The 24,025-nt window shown below is 46.1% G+C and overlaps 1 protein-coding gene across 1 annotated transcript in view; it reads right to left on the bottom strand.

Moving 5' to 3' along the window:
• FRMD5 (FERM domain containing 5) overlaps positions 1–24,025 on the bottom strand; it is a 156,657-nt gene that overhangs the window by 85,279 nt on the left and 47,353 nt on the right. The window contains exon 2 of the mRNA XM_069766470.1: positions 419–523. Within this exon, the coding sequence (XP_069622571.1) occupies positions 419–523 (105 nt within the window). The remainder of the gene's footprint in view (positions 1–418; positions 524–24,025) is intronic.

The raw sequence follows: 24,025 nt of genomic DNA, 5'->3' as shown, positions 1-24,025 counted from the left end.
CCACTTGAAAGAATTCCCCCTGACAGAGGCAAGCACGGACTGGGCTAATGGGAAAAAAAGGGGACTAAGGCTGGCATGCGGACACTATGGCAAGCCAGAGTGGCATTGTGCTGGCATAAAGGGCATAGTGGCTGCTATGGGGGGCACTGTGGCCATCATGGGGAGCACTAATGACAGAGAAGGGTAACCAAGCTGTGACGGGGGGAACTGTCGCTGTCATGGTGAGCATTGTGGTTGATATGGAAGACTACAGTCAGAGAAGATATCAGCTACAGGTCAGGTGAATGGTATATTCTGTAATTATGCCTAATCACTACAGTATTTATCTGGAAATAATTGGACAATTGATAAGAGTCATAATTGGATTATTGATAATAAATGTTTCTTTTTCACTATTTTCAGCTGTTCTTTCACTTACTCTCTGCTTGTCGGGATCTACATATCGGATTCCAAAGTAGTCTTTCTCCAGCAGATTCAGGTGGTGACAGAGGAGATCGAAAAGCTGCTGGCCCTTTGCATCTCTCTGTAAAACAAGATAAAATACTAAGTACGAGATAAAAATGTCTTCAATGAGAACAGGTCCCCCACCAGAGCTGTGTCATCTCCTGCAAACCAGTATCCTGGTCTGCACTCATGAGGGGCAAGAGACCGCAACATCTGTCTAGAAATGGGAGTCTGGGTGAAAAAAATAAAATAATTATATATATATATATATATAATAATTATATATATATATATATATATATATATATATATATATATATATATATATATATATATATATAGATATATATATATCTATATATATATATATATATATATATATACACATACATACAGTACAGACCAAAAGTTTGGACACACCTTCTCATTTAAAGATTTTTCGGTATTTTCATGACTGAAAATTGTACATTCACACTGAACGCATCAAAACCATGAATTAAAACATGTGGAATTATATACTTAACAAAAAAGTGTGAAACAACTGAAAATATGTCTTATATTCTAGGTTCTTCAAAGTAGCCACATTTTGCTTTGATGACTGCTTTGCACTCTTGGCATTCTCTTGATGATCTTCAAGAGGTAGTCACCGGGAATGGTCTTCCAACAATCTTGAAAGAGTTCCCAGAGATGCTTAGCACGTGTTGGCCCTTTTGCCTTCACTCTGCGGTCCAGCTCACCCCAAACCATCTCCATTGGGTTCAGGTCTGGTGACTGTGGAGGCCAGGTCATCTGGCGTAGCACCCCATCACTCTCTTTCTTGGTCAAACAGCTCTTACACAGCCTGGAGGTGTGTTTGGAGTCATTGTCCTGTTGAAAAATAAATGATGGTCCCAGTGGCGTAGGAAGGGGGGTGTGGGGGGGGGCGGTCCGCCCCGGGCGGCACAATGCGGGGGGCGGCCGGCGCTGCAGGAGAAGAAAAAAAAAAAAAAAGACGCCCCTTTAAATCTTCGGGCGGCGCCGTCCGCCGCCACGACCAGGGCCAGCTCCCCCCACCACCGGACCCCGCCCCCCGCTCTATACTCACCTCTCCTGGTTCCTGCGGCGCCGGCAGCTGCAGCGTCCTCTGACTCTGCGACGTCTCAGAGCAGAGGGCGCGATGACGTCACTACTGTGCGCGCCGCTCTGCCTCTCTGTCCTGAGCGTCGCAGAGCCGGAGAGACGCTGACTGCACTGGACCTGCGCTAGGAACGGGAGAGGTGAGGATTTTACTTTTTTTTTTTTTTCTTTATGTCTGACTGTCTGGGGCTGGGGCAATGCTGGACACACTGGGGCAATACTGGAGACCATGGGGCAGATTGCTGGACACACTGGGGCAATACATGAGACCATGGGGCAGATTGCTGGACACACTGGGGCAATACATGAGACCATGGGGCAGATTGCTGGACACACTGGGGCAATACATGAGACCATGGGGCAGATTGCTGGACACACTGGGGCAATACGGGAGACTATGGGGCAGATTGCTGGACACACTGGGGCAATACTGGAGACCATGGGGCAGATTGCTGGACACACTGGGGCAATACAGGAGACCATGTGGCAGAATGCTGGACACACTGGGGCAATACAGGAGACCATGGGGCAGATTGCTGGACACACTGGGGCAATACAGGAGACCATGGGGCAGATTGCTGGACACACTGGGGCAATACTGGAGACCATGGGGCAGAATGCTGGACACACTGGGGCAATACAGGAGACCATGTGGCAGAATGCTGGACACACTGGGGCAATACAGGAGACCATGGGGCAGATTGCTGGACACACTGGGGCAATACAGGAGACCATGTGGCAGAATGCTGGACACACTGGGGCAATACAGGAGACCATGGGGCAGATTGCTGGACACACTGGGGCAATACAGGAGACCATGGGGCAGATTGCTGGACACACTGGGGCAATACTGGAGACCATGGGGCAGAATGCTGGACACACTGGGGCAATACAGGAGACCATGTGGCAGAATGCTGGACACACTGGGGCAATACAGGAGACCATGGGGCAGATTGCTGGACACACTTGGGCAATACTGGAGACCATGGGGCAGAATGCTGGACACACTGGGGCAATACAGGAGACCATGGGGCAGATTGCTGGATACACCGGGGCAATACTGGAGACCATGGGGCAGAATGCTGGACACACTGGGGCAATACAGGAGACCATGGGGCAGATTGCTGGACACACTGGGGCAATACTGGAGACCCTGGGGCAGATTTCTGGACACATTGAGGCAATGCTGGAGACCCTGGGGCAGACTTCTGGACACACTGGGGCAATGCTGGACACTGGGGCAGATTGCTGGACACACTGGGGGTAATATGCTGGACACACTGGGGCAATGCTGGACACTGGGGGTAATATGCTGGACACACTGGGGCAGACTGCTGGACACACTGGGGAAAGGCTGGACACTGGGGCAGATTGCTGGACACACTGGGGGCAGTGCTGGACATACTGGGGCAGATTGCTGGACACACTGGGGGTAATATGCTGGACACACTGGGGCAGATTGCTGGACAACATGGGGGTAATATGCTGGACACACTGGGGCAGATTGCTGGACAACATGGGGGTAATATGCTGGACACACTGGGGGCAGGACTTGAGGCATGGGCAGAATGTAGATACGGGGCATGATTGGAGACACGGGGCAGGATTGGATCATGGGGCAGGACGGATACGATGGAGGCTGGTGGGGCAGGATGTGGAGATCATATGGGGTAGAATGGATACTCATGAGGGCAGGATGCGAGAACATATGGCTGGAGCCAGGAATGAGAAACGGGGCCAGGGTGGGGAATATTATTACCATAGGGGCTAATTAAGGGATATTATTACTGCAGTGATGTATTTATTTTATTTTTTGAGTATACTGTTTTAAATGGGGCGGCGGTCCTGTTACTGTGCAGAGTGACACTATATCACCTTTTTTTCTTCATGTGATGTAATGTAGAAGTTGTGAAAAATTAAGTAATGTGTTCTGCAAGCGGAGCTCGAGATAACTGTGTTATTTCCTGCAGAAACGAGTCCTGGCTGGAAGGAATGATGGCGGTCTGTGCTGGATGAAAGATGAAGGACTTCACCTAGAGACGTCACTGGTGAGTCAGTGTTACCTATACACTGACACTATACACTGTATACTATATAGAGGTCCTGTGTATAATGTCACCAGTGATCTCTGTATTACCTCTACACAGATACTGCATACTAAGTACAGATCTCCTGTGAATACTGGCACTTATGGTGATAGTATTGCGGTTTTTTTTTATTACTGATCAGTATTGTAGTATTCAGTCACTATGTGGTGGTAATATGTGGTCTGGAAATGGTGTTGTGGTATTTGTCCCTTGTATGTAGTATTATTCGGTCACTATGTGGTCTGGTCATGGTGTGGTGGTATTAAGTCACAGGTGTGGCATGTGGGGGTGACACCATTAGGCCCAGTTTAAGTTCTACAAAACAGGAAAACCGTTTTTGGTAACCTTTGTGTGTATTGAGCCGGGGGGGGGGGGCGCCAAACTCGGGAACAGCCCCGGGCGGCAAAAGCTCTAGCTACGCCTCTGGATGGTCCAACTAAACGCAAATCGGATGGAAATCCGCTGCAAGATGCTGTGGTAGCCATGCTGGTTCAGTATGCCTTTAATTTTTAATAAATCCCCAACAGTGTCACCAGCAAAGCACCCCCACACCATTACACCTCCTCCTCCATGCTTCACGGTGGGAACCAGGCATGTAGAGTCCATCCGTTCACCTTTTCTGCGTCGCACAAAGACACGGTGGTTGGAACCAAAGATCTAAAATTTGGACTCATCAGACCAAAGCACAGATTTCCACTGGTCTAATGTCCATTCCTTGTGTTCTTTAGCTCAAACAAGTCTCTTCTGCTTGTTGCCTGTCCTTAGCAGTGGTTTCCTAGCAGCTATTTTACCATGAAGGCCTGCTGCACAAAGTCTCCTCTTAACAGTTGTTCATCAAACACCAAAGGAAAAAAACGATCATAAAGTCCACTAAAATATGCTTTTATTATGTAAAAATGTTACTTAAAGTACCGCAGTACAGGGAAAAAACGTACAGGAAAAAAACAATATAGGACGCATGTACAGGAATTTAAACGTATATATCCCAATGAAGGAGCCAGCAAGTCATGTAAAAAGCCTGTCATGTGCTGAAAAAAACAGAAAGGACGGCTGTGTGCAACATGTAACAAAACTGTGCGCAAATATGTGAAAAAGTCAATAAACAATTAGGTAAATGAGTGTGCCCCAAAAAAATAATGTGGCAAATGTACAAAGCTACTTACAAAGTGTATAAGGGACCCTGGCTCCTGGGTAGCGTCCTCCCCAACGCGCGTTTCGGCACTATTGCCTTCGTCAGGGGGTCCCTTATACACTTTGTAAGTAGCTTTGTACTACTAATACCTATTTGTTATTATTCTCTTTTGACCCTTTGATTGCTACTATTCTCGTATATCTCTGCAAGTGTTACGCGCATGTGCCACTTTAATCTCTTTGCAGTTTGAATTTTTTCACTTTTTTAGCGGTACATTACCCTTATATGCCACATTATTTTTTTGGGCACACTCATTTACCTAATTGCTTATTGACTTTTTTCACATATTTGTGCACAGTTTTATTACATGTTGCACACAGCCGTCCTTTCTGTTTTTCAGCACGACAGGCTTTTTACATGACTTGCTGCGCCTTCATTGGAATATATACGCTTAAATTCCTGTACATGCGTCCTATATTGTTTTTATACTGTACATTTTTTCCCTGTACTGCGGTACTTTAAGTAACATTTTTTACATAATAAAAGCATATTTTATGATCTTTTTTTTTTTTTGGTGTTTGATGGATTCGTTTTCCGATTGTCCATTTTATTTTATTACTGTCCAATCTCACGGGTACTGATCACTTATAATACTTGGATTTTTATCTCTTTATACGTGAGTCTCTATTGCTATATTTTATCGTGAGCCTCCTTCGCAATCTGTTAATCGTTCTTAACAGTTGTTGTAGAGATGTGTCTGCTGCTAGAACTCTGTGTGGCATTGACCTGGTCTCTAATCTGAGCTGCTGATAACCTGCGATTTCTGAGGCTGGTGACTCGGATAAACTTATCCTCAGAAGCAGGGGTGACTCTTGGTCTTCCTTTCCTGGGGTGGTCCTCATGTGAGCCAGTTTCTTTGTAGCGCTTGATGGTTTTTACAACTGCACTTGGGGACACTTTCAAAGTTTGCCCAATTTTTCGGACTGACTGACCTTCATTTCTTAAAGTAATGATGGCTACTTATTTTTCTTTACTTGGCTGCTTTTTTCTTGCCATAATTCAAATTCTAAGTCTATTCAGTAGGACTATCAGCTGTGTATCCACCAGACTTCTGCACAACACAACTCATGGTCCCAACCCCATTTATAAGGCAAGAAATCCCACTTATTAAACCTGACAGGGCACACCTGTGAAGTGAAAACCATTCCCGGTGACTACCACTTGAAGCTCATCAAGAGAATGCCAAGAGTGTGCAAAGCAGTCATCAAAGCAAAAGGTGGCTACTTTGAAGAACCTAGAATATAAGACATAATTTCAGTTGTTTCACACTTTTTTGTTAAGTATATAATTCCACATGTATCAGTTCATAGTTTTGATGCCTTCAGTGTGAATGTACAATTTTCATAGTTATGAAAATACAGAAAAATCTTTAAATGAGAAGGTGTGTCCAAACTTTTGGTCTGTACTGTATATATTTACAGACACCCTTATACTGCAATTTGGATTCAAATTGTGGGGGGGTCACAAATTCAATACATCCAGACAGGGTTACAAAAAAGCATGTTTTTTTAATCCAATGTGAGCTGTACAATGCACTGGTTACTGAGATCCCCTAGAAACTGTAGCTTCTCTCTTGGGGGTCTCAGCAGCAAGACGTCCCGCAGAGCTAAACCCTGATATGGTCAAGGGGGATTTAGATTCTTGCAGCAGTAGAGAATTCACATTGTCAGTAGTTATCATTCCACTATTTTACATTCTGGTAGCATTTACAGCCTCGGCTATTGCAAATAGTGACAGCCACTGGGCGCCTGTATTTTGCTGACGGTGCTAAAAGGACAGCTGAGAAAGGGGGACGTGAATTCATCACAGTCACCATGCTCTGCCAGGTGCATGGATCATTGCATAGCCGTTTTCAGAATACGTCATTTTCTATAGATAATTTACATAGTGTATGGATATCCTGCTGTGATACATATATCCTAAATATTGTGCTACTGTGTGTATGTATATACAGCTATAATTCATATAATATATATATATATATATATATATATACACATACTGTTACTGTGTGTATGTATATACAGCTATAATTCATATAATATATATATGTATATATATATATATACACATACTGTTACTGTGTGTATGTATATACTGCTGTAATTCATATATTATCTCTTGAGAATGCCAAGGGTGTGCAAAGCAGTCATGAAAGCAAAAGGTGGCTACTTTGAAGAACCTAGAATATAAGACATAATTTCAGTTGTTTCACACTTTTTTGTTACGTATATAATTCCACATGTGTTAATTCATAGTTTTGATGCCTTCAGTGTGAATGTACAATTTTCATAGTCATGAAAATAAAGAAAAATCTTTAGATGAGAAGGTGTGTCCAAACTTTTTGTCAGTACTGTGTGTATATGTATATATATAAATATATATTTATATATATATATATTGTAGCGTGGCTAAAGGATGTCTAATCGATGGGAGATATGTCCCTTATAGATGGCTTGCTACTGTGATGTAACCATAGCTACCTATATGTGTTTCAGGACCTGTGGTGATGTCACAACCACATGTCTGGTCATGTGATGGGTTCTGGGTGTGGTTAGACATATAAAAGAAAGTCTAATGCTTAACACAGGTAGATATGTGTGGAGGTGAAACCCTCCTGAGTGTGTTACGGCTTCAGGACTGAGCCGGATGAACTGGACACTTGTTTTTTCTTTGCCTGAACCAAAGGCTATTTGCTTTCTGTTGTTTTGTCATATGGTTTATGGAGTAATAAACCCAGTGAACTTTAAAGGAACCTGCCTCCTGAGTGTCAGCCGTCGCAGCTGAGTGAGTGGAACCCCTACAATTGGTGGTAGACGTGCGAGCAGCGTTCCCAGCGGAGAAGTGAGTTTATTTTTGAATGTCCTGGGTCAAGGCTGTTTCAAGCCAGCAAGCATTGCCGGAGAAAATGGAGGACTTGCTGAAACACTTGGTCCAGCAGGAGCAAAGGCAGCAAGAGACCAACAGGCTGTTGATGCAGCAGATACAACAGAGCCAGCAGGAGCAACGGCAGCAGTTACAACAGAGCCAGCAGCAGATGCAGCTTCTGGCAACCGCCATCCAGGGCAAGGCGAGCGCCCCAACCCCAGGTTTGGCTGATGACACCCACGTCCGAAAGACGGTAAGACGCGCATTGCAGAAAATGACTCCCGGGGATGATGTTGAGGCCTTCCTGACGGTGTTTGAGAGGGTCGCTGAGAGGGAAAAACTTCCACCAGAGCAGTGGGCAGAGGTACTTGCGCCATACCTGACAGGAGTACCCCAGAAGGCGTACTATGATTTGACCTTGCAGGATGCCAAAGAGTATCACAAATTGAAAGCCGAGATTCTCGCACGTTTGGGGGTGACACTGACTGTCAGGGCACAGCGAGTTCACTCCTGGGGCTATCACCGGGACAAACCACCTCGTTCCCAAATGTTTGATCTGTTGCACCTGGTCCAGAAATGGCTGCAGCCAGAGTCATCTACGCCTGCTCAAATGGTAGAACGGGTGATGATGGATCGGTTTGTCCATTCCCTCCCGAGGCCTATACAGACTTGGGTTGCCCAGGGTGATCCCCAGAATGCCGACGAGCTGATCGGACTGGTTGAGAGATACCAAGGGTTGGAAGGCTCCTTCAGGAGGCAGCCCATGCCATACTGGGGGTCCCAGAAGGAAGCTGAGCCCCAAAAAGGGGTGGCGCGTCCAAGGTCACCAAGGGCGGGGGAGGTGGTGCCCAAGGTCCCTACGGGTGATATTGTTTGTTGGAGGTGCCACAAGCCAGGACATATAGCTGCCCGATGTTCCCAGACCACTGAGCAGATGGACTGTAGCATGGGACGCCGTTGTTCATACTATGCGTATCCAGCCTGCAGTGTGAACTCTCCGCCCAACGAGGGACCTCAAGCGTGTCCCGTAAAGGTGAACGGTCGAGCAGTAACGGCACTGTTAGACTCGGGGAGCCTAGTGACCCTGGTGAGGGCCACTTTTCCTCTCCACCTGCTCCCGGGAAAGAAGGTCGGTGTGCGGTGCATACATGGTGATGCAAAGGACTACCCTGTGGCCAGTGTGAACATTGAAACGACATGTGGCACGGAGTCCCACATAGTCGGCGTCGTTCAGGACTTGTTGCACCCTATAATTATTGGCCGGGATTTCTGTTTGTTTTGGGATTTGTGGGGGAAAGGTTCTGAGCTCCCTAGCAAGAGTAGGGAACCAGTGAACCCTGGAAGGGTGGTGCCACACCCAGAGTCAGACAGGTTTCCTTTTTGTGTCCTGGCTGGAGATGAGGAGGAAGTGTCCCCTGCATCTGACATTCTGGAGTTAGAGGTATCCGGTGAAAATTTTAGGACCGCCCAACATAGGGACCCCACTCTGAGGGAAGCCTTTAATAATGTCACAGTTATTGACGGGGTGGTACAGGAGCCGGGGGCAGACACAAGATTTCCCCATTTTCTAATGAGCAGGGAGTTGTTGTACCGGGTCACGAAAATAAGGGAGGAGTTGGTAGAGCAGTTGGTAGTGCCGGGTCCATATAGACGGAAGGTGTTGGACATGGCCCATTCACACATCTTGGGTGGACACCTAGGGGTGGAAAAAACGCAGGAACGGGTTGTGCAGAGGTTCTATTGGCCTGGGTGCCACCGGGAAATAGTGAACTATTGCAGGTCCTGCCCTACATGTCAGCTAACTGCTCCCACTCCTCATTTCCGAAACCCCCTTGTGTCACTGCCCATTATTGAGGTGCCATTCGAGAGAATTGCCATGGACTTGGTCGGTCCCTTAGTTAAATCAGCCCGGGGCCATCAGTATATATTAGTCATCCTGGACTATGCCACACGCTATCCTGAGGCAATTCCCTTGAGAAATTCTTCTTCAAAGAGTATAGCTCGTGAGTTGGTCCATGTCTTTTCCCGGACAGGTCTGCCGAAGGAGATCCTGACTGACCAGGGGACACCTTTCATGAGCAAGGTGATGAGGGAACTATGCAAAGCCCTGAAAATCTCCCAGTTGAGGACCTCGGTGTACCATCCCCAGTCAGATGGCCTTGTTGAGAGATTTAACAAGACACTGAAGAGCATGCTGAGAAAAGCTATAGAAAAAGACGGTAGAGACTGGGATTGTCTCTTACCCTATTTGATGTTTTCCATTCGTGAAGTTCCACAGGCCTCCACAGGTTTCTCACCGTTTGAGCTTCTGTATGGCCGACATCCACGAGGACTCCTGGATATAGCCAAGGAAACCTGGGAAGCCGAAGTCACGCCCCACAGAAGCGTCATTGAGCATGTGGCCCTGATGCAGCAGAGGATTGCAAAGGTGATGCCTATCGTGAAAGAACACCTTCTCCAAGCACAAGAAGCTCAGGCCAGGGTCTACAACCGGTCTGCAAGAGTGAGGCAATTCAATCCGGGAGACCGAGTTCTTGTGTTAGTTCCGACAGTGGAAAGCAAGTTCTTGGCCAAATGGCAAGGGCCATATGAGGTTGTCGAGAAACTTGGTGAAGTAAACTATAAAATTCACCAACCAGGAAGACGGAAACCATTCCAAATATACCATGTCAACCTTATCAAGCCGTGGCAAGATAGAGAGCCGACAGTAACTCCATCGTTGTTAAGCAACCCAGAAGATGAGGTTGGAGCGGTTACTATAGCGGAGACGCTATCGGAGTCCCAGAAACAGCAATGCCGGGAGTTACTCCAGAAAAACAGGGACCTGTTTTCCGAGTTGCCTGGGTACACGAAGGTCATAGAGCATGAGGTCCTGACAGAGCCCCATGTGCGCGTGAACGTGAAGCCCTATAGAATTCCTGAGGCCCGTCGAGAAATAGTCTCCAAGGAAGTGGAGCGTATGTTGAAGCTTGGAGTCATTGAGGAATCCAAGAGCGGTTGGTCGAGCCCAATTGTCCTGGTCCCAAAACCTGATGGGGAGTGGAGATTTTGCAACGACTATAGGAAGTTGAATGAGGTCTCTAAGTTCGACGCATATCCCATGCCCCGCGTTGATGAGCTCATCGAAAGGCTTGGGCCCGCCAGGTACATAACCACCTTGGATTTGACGAAGGGGTATTGGCAGATCCCCATGGCACAGGAAGCCAAGGAGAAGACGGCGTTTTCTACACCAGATGGGTGCTTCCAGTATGTCCGGATGCCATTTGGCCTACAGGGAGCTCCGGCCACCTTCCAAAGGGCTATGGATAGAGTCCTTGCACCCCACAAGGCATACGCTGCTGCGTACCTAGATGATATCGTCATCTTTAGCCCGGACTGGGAGAGTCATCTGGAGAAAGTCCAAGCGGTGTTTGATGCTATAAGAGAGGCCGGATTTACAATAAACCCGAAGAAGTGTGCATTGGGTAAAGAAGAAGCTAAGTACCTTGGATACATAGTGGGTCATGGAGAAATAAAACCCCAAATCAGTAAAGTGGAGGCAATTCAAACATGGCCAAAACCAGTTTCCAAGAAGCAAGTTAAAGCCTTCCTGGGAATCGTGGGATATTACAGGAGGTTCATCCCAAACTTCGCCACAATGGCGGCGCCTCTGACTGACCTGCTAAAAGGGACAAAATCAGTAATGGTTAAGTGGTCCGAAGAAACAGATTCAGCCTTCCAAGAAATGAAAGGGGCTTTATGTAAGCAACCCGTTCTGATGGCCCCAAACTTCAAGAAAGAGTTTATTCTTCAAACAGATGCCTCAGATGTTGGGGTGGGAGCAGTCCTTTCCCAAGAACTACATGGAGAGGAGCATCCTGTTCTCTATCTGAGTAGGAAGCTGTCCTCGTCTGAAAAGAACTACTCAGTCGTTGAAAAGGAGTGCATGGCCATAAAATGGGCAGTCGACACATTACGGTACTATTTGCTGGGACGTAAATTTAGACTGATATCCGACCATGCCCCACTTAGGTGGATGAGGGAAACGAAGGGTAGAAATGCTAGGGTCACCCGTTGGTTCTTAGCCCTGCAGGACTTCTGTTTCCATGTGGAACATAGGGCCGGAAAGCTGCACGGTAATGCTGATGCCCTGTCAAGAATCCCTTGTCTAGTGGGAGAAAGTGCCAAGCCCCACGGCTTTAGGCAGAGGGGGGAGGTATGTAGCGTGGCTAAAGGATGTCTAATCGATGGGAGATATGTCCCTTATAGATGGCTTGCTACTGTGATGTAACCATAGCTACCTATATGTGTTTCAGGACCTGTGGTGATGTCACAACCACATGTCTGGTCATGTGATGGGTTCTGGGTGTGGTTAGACATATAAAAGAAAGTCTAATGCTTAACACAGGTAGATATGTGTGGAGGTGAAACCCTCCTGAGTGTGTTACGGCTTCAGGACTGAGCCGGATGAACTGGACACTTGTTTTTTCTTTGCCTGAACCAAAGGCTATTTGCTTTCTGTTGTTTTGTCATATGGTTTATGGAGTAATAAACCCAGTGAACTTTAAAGGAACCTGCCTCCTGAGTGTCAGCCGTCGCAGCTGAGTGAGTGGAACCCCTACAATATATATATATATATATATATATATATATACACACACACACACCGTATTCATGGTATATAAACTGTTACTGTGTGTATGTATAAATTGCAGCTAGGTGTATATTTATATAGCTCTACACATATGTGCATGTATATATTGGTTATATCTGTATATATCTGTCTATCTATATCCTTCTGGTATTTGTATGTACATACAGTACTCCTGCTACATGTATGCTGTACTTGCACATATTGCTGTTATGTATATGGAGCGCCCCCATGGGGTACTCGGTACCGGGTCCTGCGGTTCACAGGGGATGTTACGGTGGCTGACCCGGTCCGTGGCCCTGGGACGTCCATGTAAAAGGGAAAGGTCCGTAAAGGGATAAAGTTTGTGTTCGTGACGCCACCTGTGTATTCGGTCAGGGTGACCGACGCTGCTTTAAGGGGTCCGCTGGGGTGATGTTATGGCAGCTAGTTGGTATACCTTCCCACAGGTGAAGTATTTCCCCAGGGCTTCCCGATGTGTAGATGGTGATATGGTGAATGGCGCAGGGAATAACGAGGACACAAGGTTGCAGTCTCTTTACCTTTACTGAAGACTTCAGCATCCACATTCCAGGGCACCAGATCACAGGGCAGGCAGAGTCCGGCCGCTTTGGAGGCAAGTCCAGAGTCCCCTTATCCAGGTGGAAATCAGTAGCCTTCCCTTGCGCTGCAGTGGTGTAGTTCCTTACTGCCTAAGGCTTCACATAAGGTCCTCACAGATGTGGTGTTTCTCTCTCTGTCCCCCGTAGTCGGATAGGACAATACCCATATGACTGGTGACTTGAGGCTGTTTATAGGGACTCTAGCACGCCCCAGCCTCCAAAGGTTGCCACCATGCCACCTGGGTGTAGGGGCGGACAGGTAACTTGCAATTAGCTGTCCTGCCGGTCTCTGGAGCAAAGCATAAAGATACTTACTCCCTCGGTGTTCCAGCTACCGGGATTCTGCGCCTCAGAAGGAGGCAGCCTGTGCAGGGATGATCCCCTTCTGGTATCCTCACCTTTGCTCAGACTTCCTTCACGCTCGCTGCAATGCAGTTCTGCCTTCTGTGTGTCTCATTCTGGGAGCTGCAGCTCTGAGGGCATGCACAGTTCCTTTAACCTTCCGTCCTCCTCAGACTCTGGTCTGGAACTTTCTACCATTCCCTGCAGACTACCAGTTATATATATATGGGGAGTGACCTAATTAATAGGAGCAGAAGCTCCCCCTGGTGGTCTGGAGTGTGAAATGTGTTGCATGTTTGTGGTACCTGGATGCAGTTAAGCCTTCTTTGCCTCCAAACGTAATATCACTCTCCCCGGGAGGAAAGCGACACTACTGCGACAACCAGGACCCTGGGGCGCCGCATATAAATGCATACTTTATAACGACTCCAGAGCACATACTTAAACAAAGAAAAAAGGACAATTTTACACTAAATAGTAGAAAAAAGCCACAACGCCTACACAAGAGGCAATCCACTCCATATTAACACTATAAACAGGAGAACCAGGAGTATAATAGGTATATAAATTTATTACAAATACAGGGTATAAATATGCATACAGTAAGTGACGTAAGATGATAGTATATAAGCAGAGAACACAATATAAAGTGCAAGAAAGGATGGAAACACGGGAAACCAGTATCCACCCAGTGTGCGGGAGCACAAAAAAAAAATAAAATCCAAAACAGTCTGATACAACAGACTGAAAATACACAGCGCTGCAGGAAGCCAGTAGTACATATAATAAAGTGACAAATCGTCACTAATAGTGAAATGTTGGGGCTTACCGCAGATAAGAAGGGCTACACCGCAGATAAGAAGGGCTACTCCGCACACCGGACCGGAACCAGGATAAAAAGACCCCCGACGTACGTTTTGCTTATTCCATATACCCTTATTCCCTTGATAAAGCGGTTATATGGAATAAGCGAAACGTACATCGGGGGTCTTTTTATGCCAGTTCCGGTCCGGTGTGCGGTGTAGCCCTTCTTATCTGCGGTAAGCCCCAATATTTCACTATTAGTGACGATTTGTCACTTTATTATATGTACTACTGGCTTCCTGCAGCGCTATGTATTTTCAGTCTGTTGTATCAGACTGTTTTGGATTTTTTTTTGTGTGCTCCCGCACACTGGGTGGATACTGGTTTCCCGTGTTTCCATCCTTTCTTGCACTTTATATTGTGTTCTCTGCTTATATATTATCATCTTACGTCACTTACTGTATGTATATTTATACCCTGTATTTGTAATAAATTTATATACCTATTATACTCCTGGTTCTCCTGTTTATAATGCATACTTATGTGTACGAAAATAATGCTGCTACATGTATATGTGGATGCACATTGCTACATATATGTATTTGTATGTATATGTATTTGTGTGGATGCTTCTATTTATGTGATGTGAGTGCATGTATATACTGTTATGTGTGTACGTCTATACTGCTACTATGTGTATGTACAGTATGTGGGAATGTATGTATTATAGTGCAGTGGTAGCACACTTATGCAGTGATGAGGCAGTGACCCAGCAAAGTTCAAAGCAAAACATCTCTTTAATGTTCAACTCCGCAAAACACAGCACACGATATCCTCCAGATCGCAGCCGGGCACATATCCTCTGGATTACAGTCACTAAACATGCCAGTCCACCTCTGACTTGTTGCCGTGTGCTACTCACAGCTTTATACAGTACACAATATCTTTCAGTTTACATTCACTAAACACACCATTCCTCCTCTTGAGACCAGTTTTGATGAGCAACTGCACCACCGTGTTAATGTTCTACTCACAACATTACACAGTACACGATATCCTCCAGATCGTACCCGGGCACCATATCCTCCAGTTTACAGTCACTAAACACGCCAGTCCTCCTCTGACCAATTACCGTGGGTGACTGCACCACTGTGCATGCTGTGGGTGCCAGGCGTCTCAGCTCCACTGTCTGCTTGGCTCCGCTTATCTGTGTTGCCTCACACAGGAGCTCTGCAAAGCTGACTGCTCTGCCCTCTAGCATACACCAGACTGCCACTGACTCTGACCCTGACACACCCAAACCCTATACTGCAGGGTTTTTAACTTGAATCTGTGGCCTTCAGCCACATGGAAAACCCAGCCCGGAATTAAAGGGACTGCAATATTACCATCCTATAGTCGGTTTCAAAACACAAAAGCCCAGAGAAGGTTTTCTTAAACTGCTTTGAACAACCAGCATGTCCAAGACCTATACTCATTTTAGTCTGCATTGCAACCACAGCTACGCTTGTGACTGCAATGCACTCTCATCGCCTCAATACACCTCCGTGCACAAACCTGGGGGGAACATACAGTGACCCTCACATGTAACACCAGTCACTGCCTCACAGTATGTATGTATGTGTGTCTATGAGTATACCGCCGTCACTTGTATGCATGTGTATATACTACAGATATATGCATTTCTGTCTTTTATATCAGGATAGGCTACATCCCGTACACATTAGCTGATTTTTATCACGCTTTATATTTTTGTTTCTGCGGGGAAAAAAAAAAGATAAATCCACCCTGACAAATGTTCTGTGCAGGGGAAGCCTTTATCTCCCCCAGGAAAAGCCCTACTGTGGCTAATACTAAGTACGCTCCTGCTAAAACACATCTTCTAAAGCACTGGAGGATTATGCCAGTAATGAAAAATAATGCAAGAGGAAAATATGAGGCAGGACACAAGTATCTCACCCCAGGAGAGGACTCCATTACTGGAGATCACTCACATCCGGGGAGCTCCTCATTTATTGCTTGTTATGTGTAAACTGTGACTTGTGATTCATCTTGTGGCCTTTATATATACTCAGGAGCCGCAGCTAATGAATTGCTTCCAGAAATACAAGAAAGCTAAGTATCTCTGCAAACACAACCCGGGACCAACAAGGCTAATAGCGGGATTACAAAACTGGGACCCCAGAATCATCGGTGGAGCCCCCTATCAGCTACAAAGGCCATAACTGAGCATTAAAATAATCCTTAAATAGCATTTCTCTCTGATATATATATATATATATATATATATATATATATATATATATACATACATACATAGCGATCTCCTAAATGAGCCACCAGATGCCACTAATAGGCGACCTTACAGTCCTATAAGGATTACCAGTAAGCTTTTCATTGATGCGGTAAGGCATGTATTACTATCCCCATCAAGCCCAGTCTCATTCATGTAAAATATAGAATTATAAAACCTAACTTTTAATATTTAATTTTAAAATGGATAAAATTACTGGTTATATTTCTTGGTGATATTTACTTTATAATCATTCCGTGAATTTATGACAACTATTGTAGCACAGATGAATGAAAATGATGGGGCTACGTAGCTGTAGACTGAACCCTGTCCACCGCAGACAGCACCTACAATGGGCACCTGAACATTAGAAATGGACCATGGAGCCACAGAAGCTGGCCATGGTCTTGAGTTTTCTTTTTCATCATGTGGATGGCCGTATATGTGAGTGTCTGCATTTCTTGCATGATGAAGGATGCACGATGGAAAGAAGAAGATCATCCAGCGGAGGTAGTGTAACGCTTTGGGCAATGTTCTGCTGGGAAACCCTGACTCCTGACATGTGCATGGTACTTTTACACATACCAGTTACCTAAAGATTGACGCATACCATGTGCATCCTCTCTTCATTGTAATAATATGGCAGTGGCTTTATCAGCAAGTGATGCCCCGTCACAATCAGAAATGGTTTGAGGGACATGACAAAGTTCACAGTGATGACCTGACCTTCACATTTCCCAAATCTCAAATGGATGGAGCATCTAGGGATGTACTGGAACAAGTGGGATCCATGGAGGCTGCACGTCGCAATTGTTAGTAAAGGACCTGCTGGTAATGTCTTGGGGCCACATAGGGTGGTCTTTTGGACTCTTGTCTTTGATTATGTAAATATACAGAATATTAGCCATGTAGTCATAAAGTTATCACTGATCGATGTATATTTTATTGAGAAGAGGGGAATAAGTTGCTGCCGGACAACCTTGGTTGTGGTCGCGGGAGCAGGCATGGTGAAACCCAACATGTCATTGCTTCCCCCAATTTCAGACATGGAGGGAATGGAGAAATGATTTTGCTGATGCACAGGTTTGTCTAACTTCAAGCTAATGTGTGTAGCCAGCCTATAAAAGAACATTTAATAGGATCTGTACTTACTGTACAGGGTGGGCCATTTATATGGATACACCTGGGTAGGCCATTTATAAAGTTGCATTCAAAAATGGCCAACTTCAAAATGGCCGCCATGGTCACCACCGATCTTGGAAAGTTTTCCCCCCTCCCATATACTAATGTGCCACAAACAGGAATTTGATATCGCCAACCATTCCCATTTTATTTATGTGTATCCATAAAAATGGCTCACCCAGGTATATCCATATAATGGCCCACCCTGTATATTCATATCTTTTGGGGCACGGTATTTTTGTACGATAATTTGAGACTTTTTTTCTGTTTGTCGACACTTCTTTAAAAGGCAGGCATCGGTTAAAAGTGTGGAACATTTCAATAAAGCAAGGTTTGTTCTAGACTGGTGTATCCCCCCCATAGACTGCAATCTCAAAGCAGATGGCGGTAAGGCAGCATTACTATGTAGCATCTCGATAAAGCAATGGTTGTTCACAGCCGATTGCACAACATGCTGGTGAGTCAATTTTAAGAAACAAAATCCCTGATTGTGGAAAATGGTGAAAAAACTGCTTTCTTTCTCGGCATTGCCTCGCTCTCCCTATCATTTCCAGGCATGGGGCTCGCAGGCCCCGGGTTAATTGAGCGGCTCTGATCTTATTGTGTGCTTGAGTGGACTATAATCTCTTAGCGGGGAAATGGGAGCGTGGAGAGAGCTGATGTGCCGTCGGTGGCTTGACAGTATTCACCTCACCTACAGCGTTCCCTACCAGGGCTCCTAGGTCAGGGGCCGGCTCTCCATAGGGGCCACACACTAGGGGTGTGTACTGATCCCACTTCTGAGGTCATTTACTGCCACTGATAAATATACAAGGTAAGGCATTGACATTCATTGCTCTTTTCGCGGTGACTTTAGAACACTCGTCATAATACCATCAAGCTCTCAACATGACATTTGGAGGATTTTTCACCATTTAAGAAGATAAAAATCTAAGTTATATATTTAGACTAACCACTTCAGTAAGAGAACATCTTCCCTTGTTAGTGACATGAATCCTCTGAGAATAAATTGACATTTAACTTTTGTTCGGAAAACCACCTAGATGTTATGTCTTTCCCATGAAGCCAAAAGCTTTATTATTGTACTTTCTTATGCATGTCTTTCTCTCCTTTGTGTTTTAAGGGATAAAAAGGTTAAAAAAATATTTACTAAAGTAAAGCTTTATAGGGATTCCCCTTTCAGCTGTGGTCACTTTGATGTATGGTCATCTCTTTTGTTAATTTTAAACATTTTTTATTATTGTTTTAAATTTTATGAGTTTTATTTTAATTTTTTTTCTTTACACAATGGCCATTAGAGACTTTTGTGTTTGATTTAATGTAATTCTTACATTAACGTTTTCCTTTTTCACAAGTGTAAAAAGCATTTTAGTGTCGGTTTATGGCCGTAGTTAAAGGACCTCCTGACTTAGATCAATATAGAGTCCTTTGATGATCTGAATTCGGCTCAGAAGAACCGCGGGAGATACAAGCTTTTCAGCCATGGTATAATAATGTGAAAGTGGCACAGAGTCAATGTACACCTAACAGACAGTTCACCCTTCCTGCGGATATTTCTTGTGCACATAAATTCATAGCCATGAGTCTGACCAGACGTGTCTGACCATCTTAGAAATTGCATTTTTAAATTGCAGTTTTTTAATTACTATGAATTAGACTAGAATTCCATGGGGCATTTGACCATTCATCACTGCTGTACTTTCATCATCCTCATCACCACCTGTATCATCTAATCCATTTGTTTTGTCTACCCACAGGTATGATTCACTCAGCTTTCCTGCTCTGTCTGTCTATATGAAGTGCATATAATTCCCACCTGGTATGATTCACTCAGCTTTCCTGCTCTGTCTGTCTATATGAAGTGCATATAATTCCCACCTGGTATGATTCACTCAGCTTTCCTGCTCTGTCTGTCTATATGAAGTGCATATAATTCCCTCCTGGTATGATTCACTCAGCTTTCCTGCTCTGTCTATATGAAGTGCATATAATTCCCACCTGGTATGATTCACTCAGCTTTCCTGCTCTGTCTGTCTATATGAAGTGCATATAATTCCCACCTGGTATGATTCACTCAGCTTTCCTGCTCTGTCTGTCTATATGAAGTGCATATAATTCCCTCCTGGTATGATTCACTCAGCTTTCCTGCTCTGTCTGTCTATATGAAGTGCATATAATTCCCACCTGGTATGATTCACTCAGCTTTCCTGCTCTGTCCGTCTATATGAAGTGCATATAATTCCCACCTGGTATGATTCACTCAGCTTTCCTGCTCTGTCTGTCTATATGAAGTGCATGTAATTGCCACATGGCATTCTTTGCTTACCCATTATTTTCTATCCATTCGTACTTCACTTCTCTTGCCTCTTGCTTGCATACCTGAGTGGCCATCTACCCCACCCCCCCTTTATGACCTGGCTTAACTGTGAACATGTGCTCTGGACACACACGCCCACATCCTCCCTCTCAGCTGTGAGCCCTTAGGTGCACATAAATTCATAGCCATGAGTCTGACCAGACGTGTCTGACCATCTTAGAAATTGCATTTTTAAATTGCTATGAATTAGACTAGAATTCGACTGGAATTGACTGGAAGGTAAAGGAATAGAAAACCACTATAATGTTTCGGTTTCTTTTAACATTCACCCCCATACTACTTTATTACTTTATCTTCCTATCTCCTGTAGTCCCTCCACCCAGTAAGGAACTAGTCATTTCTCCCTCCATCCTCCCCAGTCATCTCACCTCCTCCACAGAACTATTCCTCCACATACAATCCTTTCTCGCCAGGCACACACGGCCACATCATGACCTATCCAGCTCACACCTTCTAACGCTCAGTCTGCTGCTCCTCATTGCTGGCGACATATCCCAAAATCCTGGCCCTCCTCATCACATCCCCACACTCATTTCTAATCCCCTGCCACGATCCTCTACACGTCCTCGCAACCACAGTAACCTCATACCCATTCATCCAGCCCACACTCCCCCAATTTCCCTATCTGGAGCACTATGGAACGCACGCTCTGTCTGCAATAAACTTTCATTTATCCATGACCTCTTTATCAATAACAAACTCTCCTTCCTCGGCATCACTGAAACCTGGCTCACCCCTTCTGACACAGCCTCCCCTGCGGCACTCTCTTACGGTGGCTTCCACCTTTCTCACAGACCCCGCCCCAGCAGCAAGCATGGCGGAGGAGTTGGTTTTCTCCTGTCAGATAACTGCTCCTTCACCCCAATCCCACTGCCACGCTCTGTTACCCTCCCTTCCTTTGAGGTGCACTCTGTGCGCATCTACTCCCCCTCCAACCTCCAACTGGCTGTCATCTACCGTCCCCCAGGGCCAGCCACCACCTTCTTTGACCACTTCACCACCTGGCTACTTTCCTCGCTGCTGACATCCCCACTATCATCATGGGCGACTTCAACATCCCCATTGACACTTCCCTCTCAGCTGCCACTAAACTTCTATCCCTCACTTCCTCCTTTGGCCTCACTCAATGGTCTTCTACAGCCACCCACAAAGATGGTCACACACTGGACCTCATTTTCACCCGCCTCTGCTCCCTATCTAACCTCTCAAACTCACCTCTTCCTCTTTCTGACCACAACCTACTTACATTCTCTTCCCTTTCCACTCCTTGTCTACAGCCCCCACCCCACAAACTCTCACACCCTCGCAGAAATCTTAAACACCTTGATCTTCACTCACTCTCTGAATCCCTCCTCCCTCTCACAGACATAAGCTCCCTACACAATGCGGATGATGCTGCCGCTCTATATAACACCACAATAGCTGCAGCTTTGGAATCTCTTGCCCCTCTCACACATACCAAAGCTCGCAAAATCAACAGACAACCCTGGCACACCAGCATGACCAAAGAACTGAGGCGAGCTTCCAGAGCTGCTGAGCGCAGATGGAAAAGATCCCACTCCATCGAGCACTTCATCGCATTCAAACAGTCCCTCACTACTTTCAAAACCACGCTCGCCACAGCAAAACAAACCTACTTCTCATCTCTCATATCCTCCCTGTCTCACAACCCCAAACAGTTATTCAACACCTTCAACTCTCTCCTCCGTCCCCCAGCACCTCCTCCCTCCCCACTCATCTCAGCTGTAGACTTTGCATCATTTTTCAAGCAGAAAATTGAGAACATCAGAGACAGTTTTAGTAAACAACCCCCAGAACCCTTCCTCCCAACTACCCAGCCCTCCACCTCCAAAACCAACTTCTCCACCATTACAGAAGACGGACTCTCCACTCTACTCTCAAGATCGCATCTCACCACCTGTGCACTTGACCCACTTCCATCCCACTTCATCCCAAACCTCACCACAGTCTTCATCCCAACCCTAACCCATCTCTTCAACCTATCACTAACAACTGGCATTTTCCCCTCAAGCTTTAAACATGCCTCAATCACACCTATCCTCAAAAAGCCCTCTCTTGACCCATCCTCTGTATCTAGCTATCGCCCTATATCACTTCTCCCCTTTGCCTCAAAACTACTGGAACAACATGTCCATCTTGAACTGTCCTCCCATCTATTTTCCTGCTCCTTCTTCGACCGCTTTCAATCAGGCTTCCGGTCACACCACTCCACTGAAACTGCCCTAACTAAGGTCACCAATGACCTATTAACCGCCAAGAGCAAGAGACACTACTCTGTCCTCCTCCTCCTGGACCTGTCCTCTGCCTTTGACACAGTGGACCATTCCCTGCTGCTGCAGACCCTCTCATCCCTTGGAATCACAGAATTGGCCCTATCCTGGATCTCGTCATACCTAACTGACCGTACATTCAGCGTCTCCCACTCACACACCACCTCCTCACCTCGCCCCCTATCTGTCGGAGTTCCGCAAGGTTCAGTTCTAGGACCCCTGCTCTTCTCCATTTACACCTTTGGCCTGGGACAGCTCATAGAATCTCACGGCTTTCAGTATCATCTCTATGCTGACGACACACAGATCTACATCTCTGGACCAGATATCACCTCCCTACTAACCAGAATCCCTCAATGTCTGTCTGCTATTTCATCCTTCTTCTCCACTAGATTTCTAAAACTTAACATGGACAAAACAGAATTCATCATCTTTCCCCCATCTCACACGACCTCCCCAAAGAACCTATCCATTACAGTAAACGGCTGCCCACTCTCCCCAGTCCCACAAGCCCGCTGTCTTGGGGTAATCCTTGACACTGATCTCTCCTTTAAATCACATATCCAAGCCCTTTCCACTTCCTGCTGCCTCCAACTCAAAAATATTTCACGGATCCGCACATTCCTAAACCAAGAATCTGCAAAGACCCTAGTCCATGCCCTCATCATCTCCCGCCTTGACTACTGTAACCTCCTGCTCTGTGGCCTCCCCTCTAACACTCTTGCACCCCTCCAATCTATTCTAAACTCTGCTGCCCGACTAATCCACCTGTCCCCCCGCTATTCCCCGGCCTCTCCCCTCTGTCAATCCTTGCACTGGCTCCCCATGACCCAGAGACTCCAGTACAAAAGCCTAACCATGACATACAAAGCCATCCACAACCTGTCTCCTCCATACATCTGTGACCTCGTTTCCCGGTACTTTCCTGCACGCAACCTCCGATCCTCACAAGATCTCCTTCTCTACTCCCCTATTATCTCCTCTTCCCCCAATCGCATACAAGATTTCTCTCGTGCATCCCCCCTACTCTGAAATTCTCTACCACAACACATCAGACTCTCGCCTACCATCGAAACCTTCAAAAAGAACCTGAAGACCCACCTCTTCCGACAAGCCTACAACCTGCAGTAACCACCGATTGACCAAACCGCTGCACGGCCAGCTCTACCCTCACCTACTGTATCCTCACCCATCCCTTGTAGATTGTGAGCCCTCGCGGGCAGGGTCCTCTCTCCTCCTGTACCAGTTGTGACTTGTATTGTTCAAGATTATTGTACTGTTTTATTATGTATACCCCTCCTCACATGTAAAGCGCCATGAAATAAATGGCGCTATAATAATAATAAATAATAATAATATATCCCCTTCTTATGTTGCCCATTACCAGCCCCTCTTATGTCCCCCATAGCCAGCCCCACATAAGAGGGTGGGCCATGGGGAACATATGTGGGGCGGCTATGGGCACCATAAGGGGCTGTCTGTGGGGGGGGGTATAGGGGGCCGGTTGTGGGGGATATATGAGGGGCTGGCTTTGGGGGACATGTGGGGCTGGCTGTGGGGGACATATGAGGAGCTGGCCGTGGGGCACATAAGGGGATGGCGGTTGGGGACATATGAGGGGCTGGCTGTGGGGAACATGAGTGGCTGGTTGTGGGGCACATAAGGGGCTGGCTGTGGGGCACATAAGGGGCTGGCTGTGGGTGACATATGAGGGGCTGGCTGCGTGGGACATCAGGGGCTGGCTGTGGGGGCACATATGTCGGTCTGGCTGCAGAGACATACAGGATCTGGCTGTGG

Source organism: Ranitomeya imitator, chromosome 4 (genome assembly GCF_032444005.1).
Source record: "Ranitomeya imitator isolate aRanImi1 chromosome 4, aRanImi1.pri, whole genome shotgun sequence".
Lineage (NCBI taxonomy): Eukaryota > Metazoa > Chordata > Amphibia > Anura > Dendrobatidae > Ranitomeya > Ranitomeya imitator.
The sequence above is the reverse complement of the archived record's forward strand: the minus strand, read 5'-3'. Positions and strand labels throughout refer to the sequence as shown.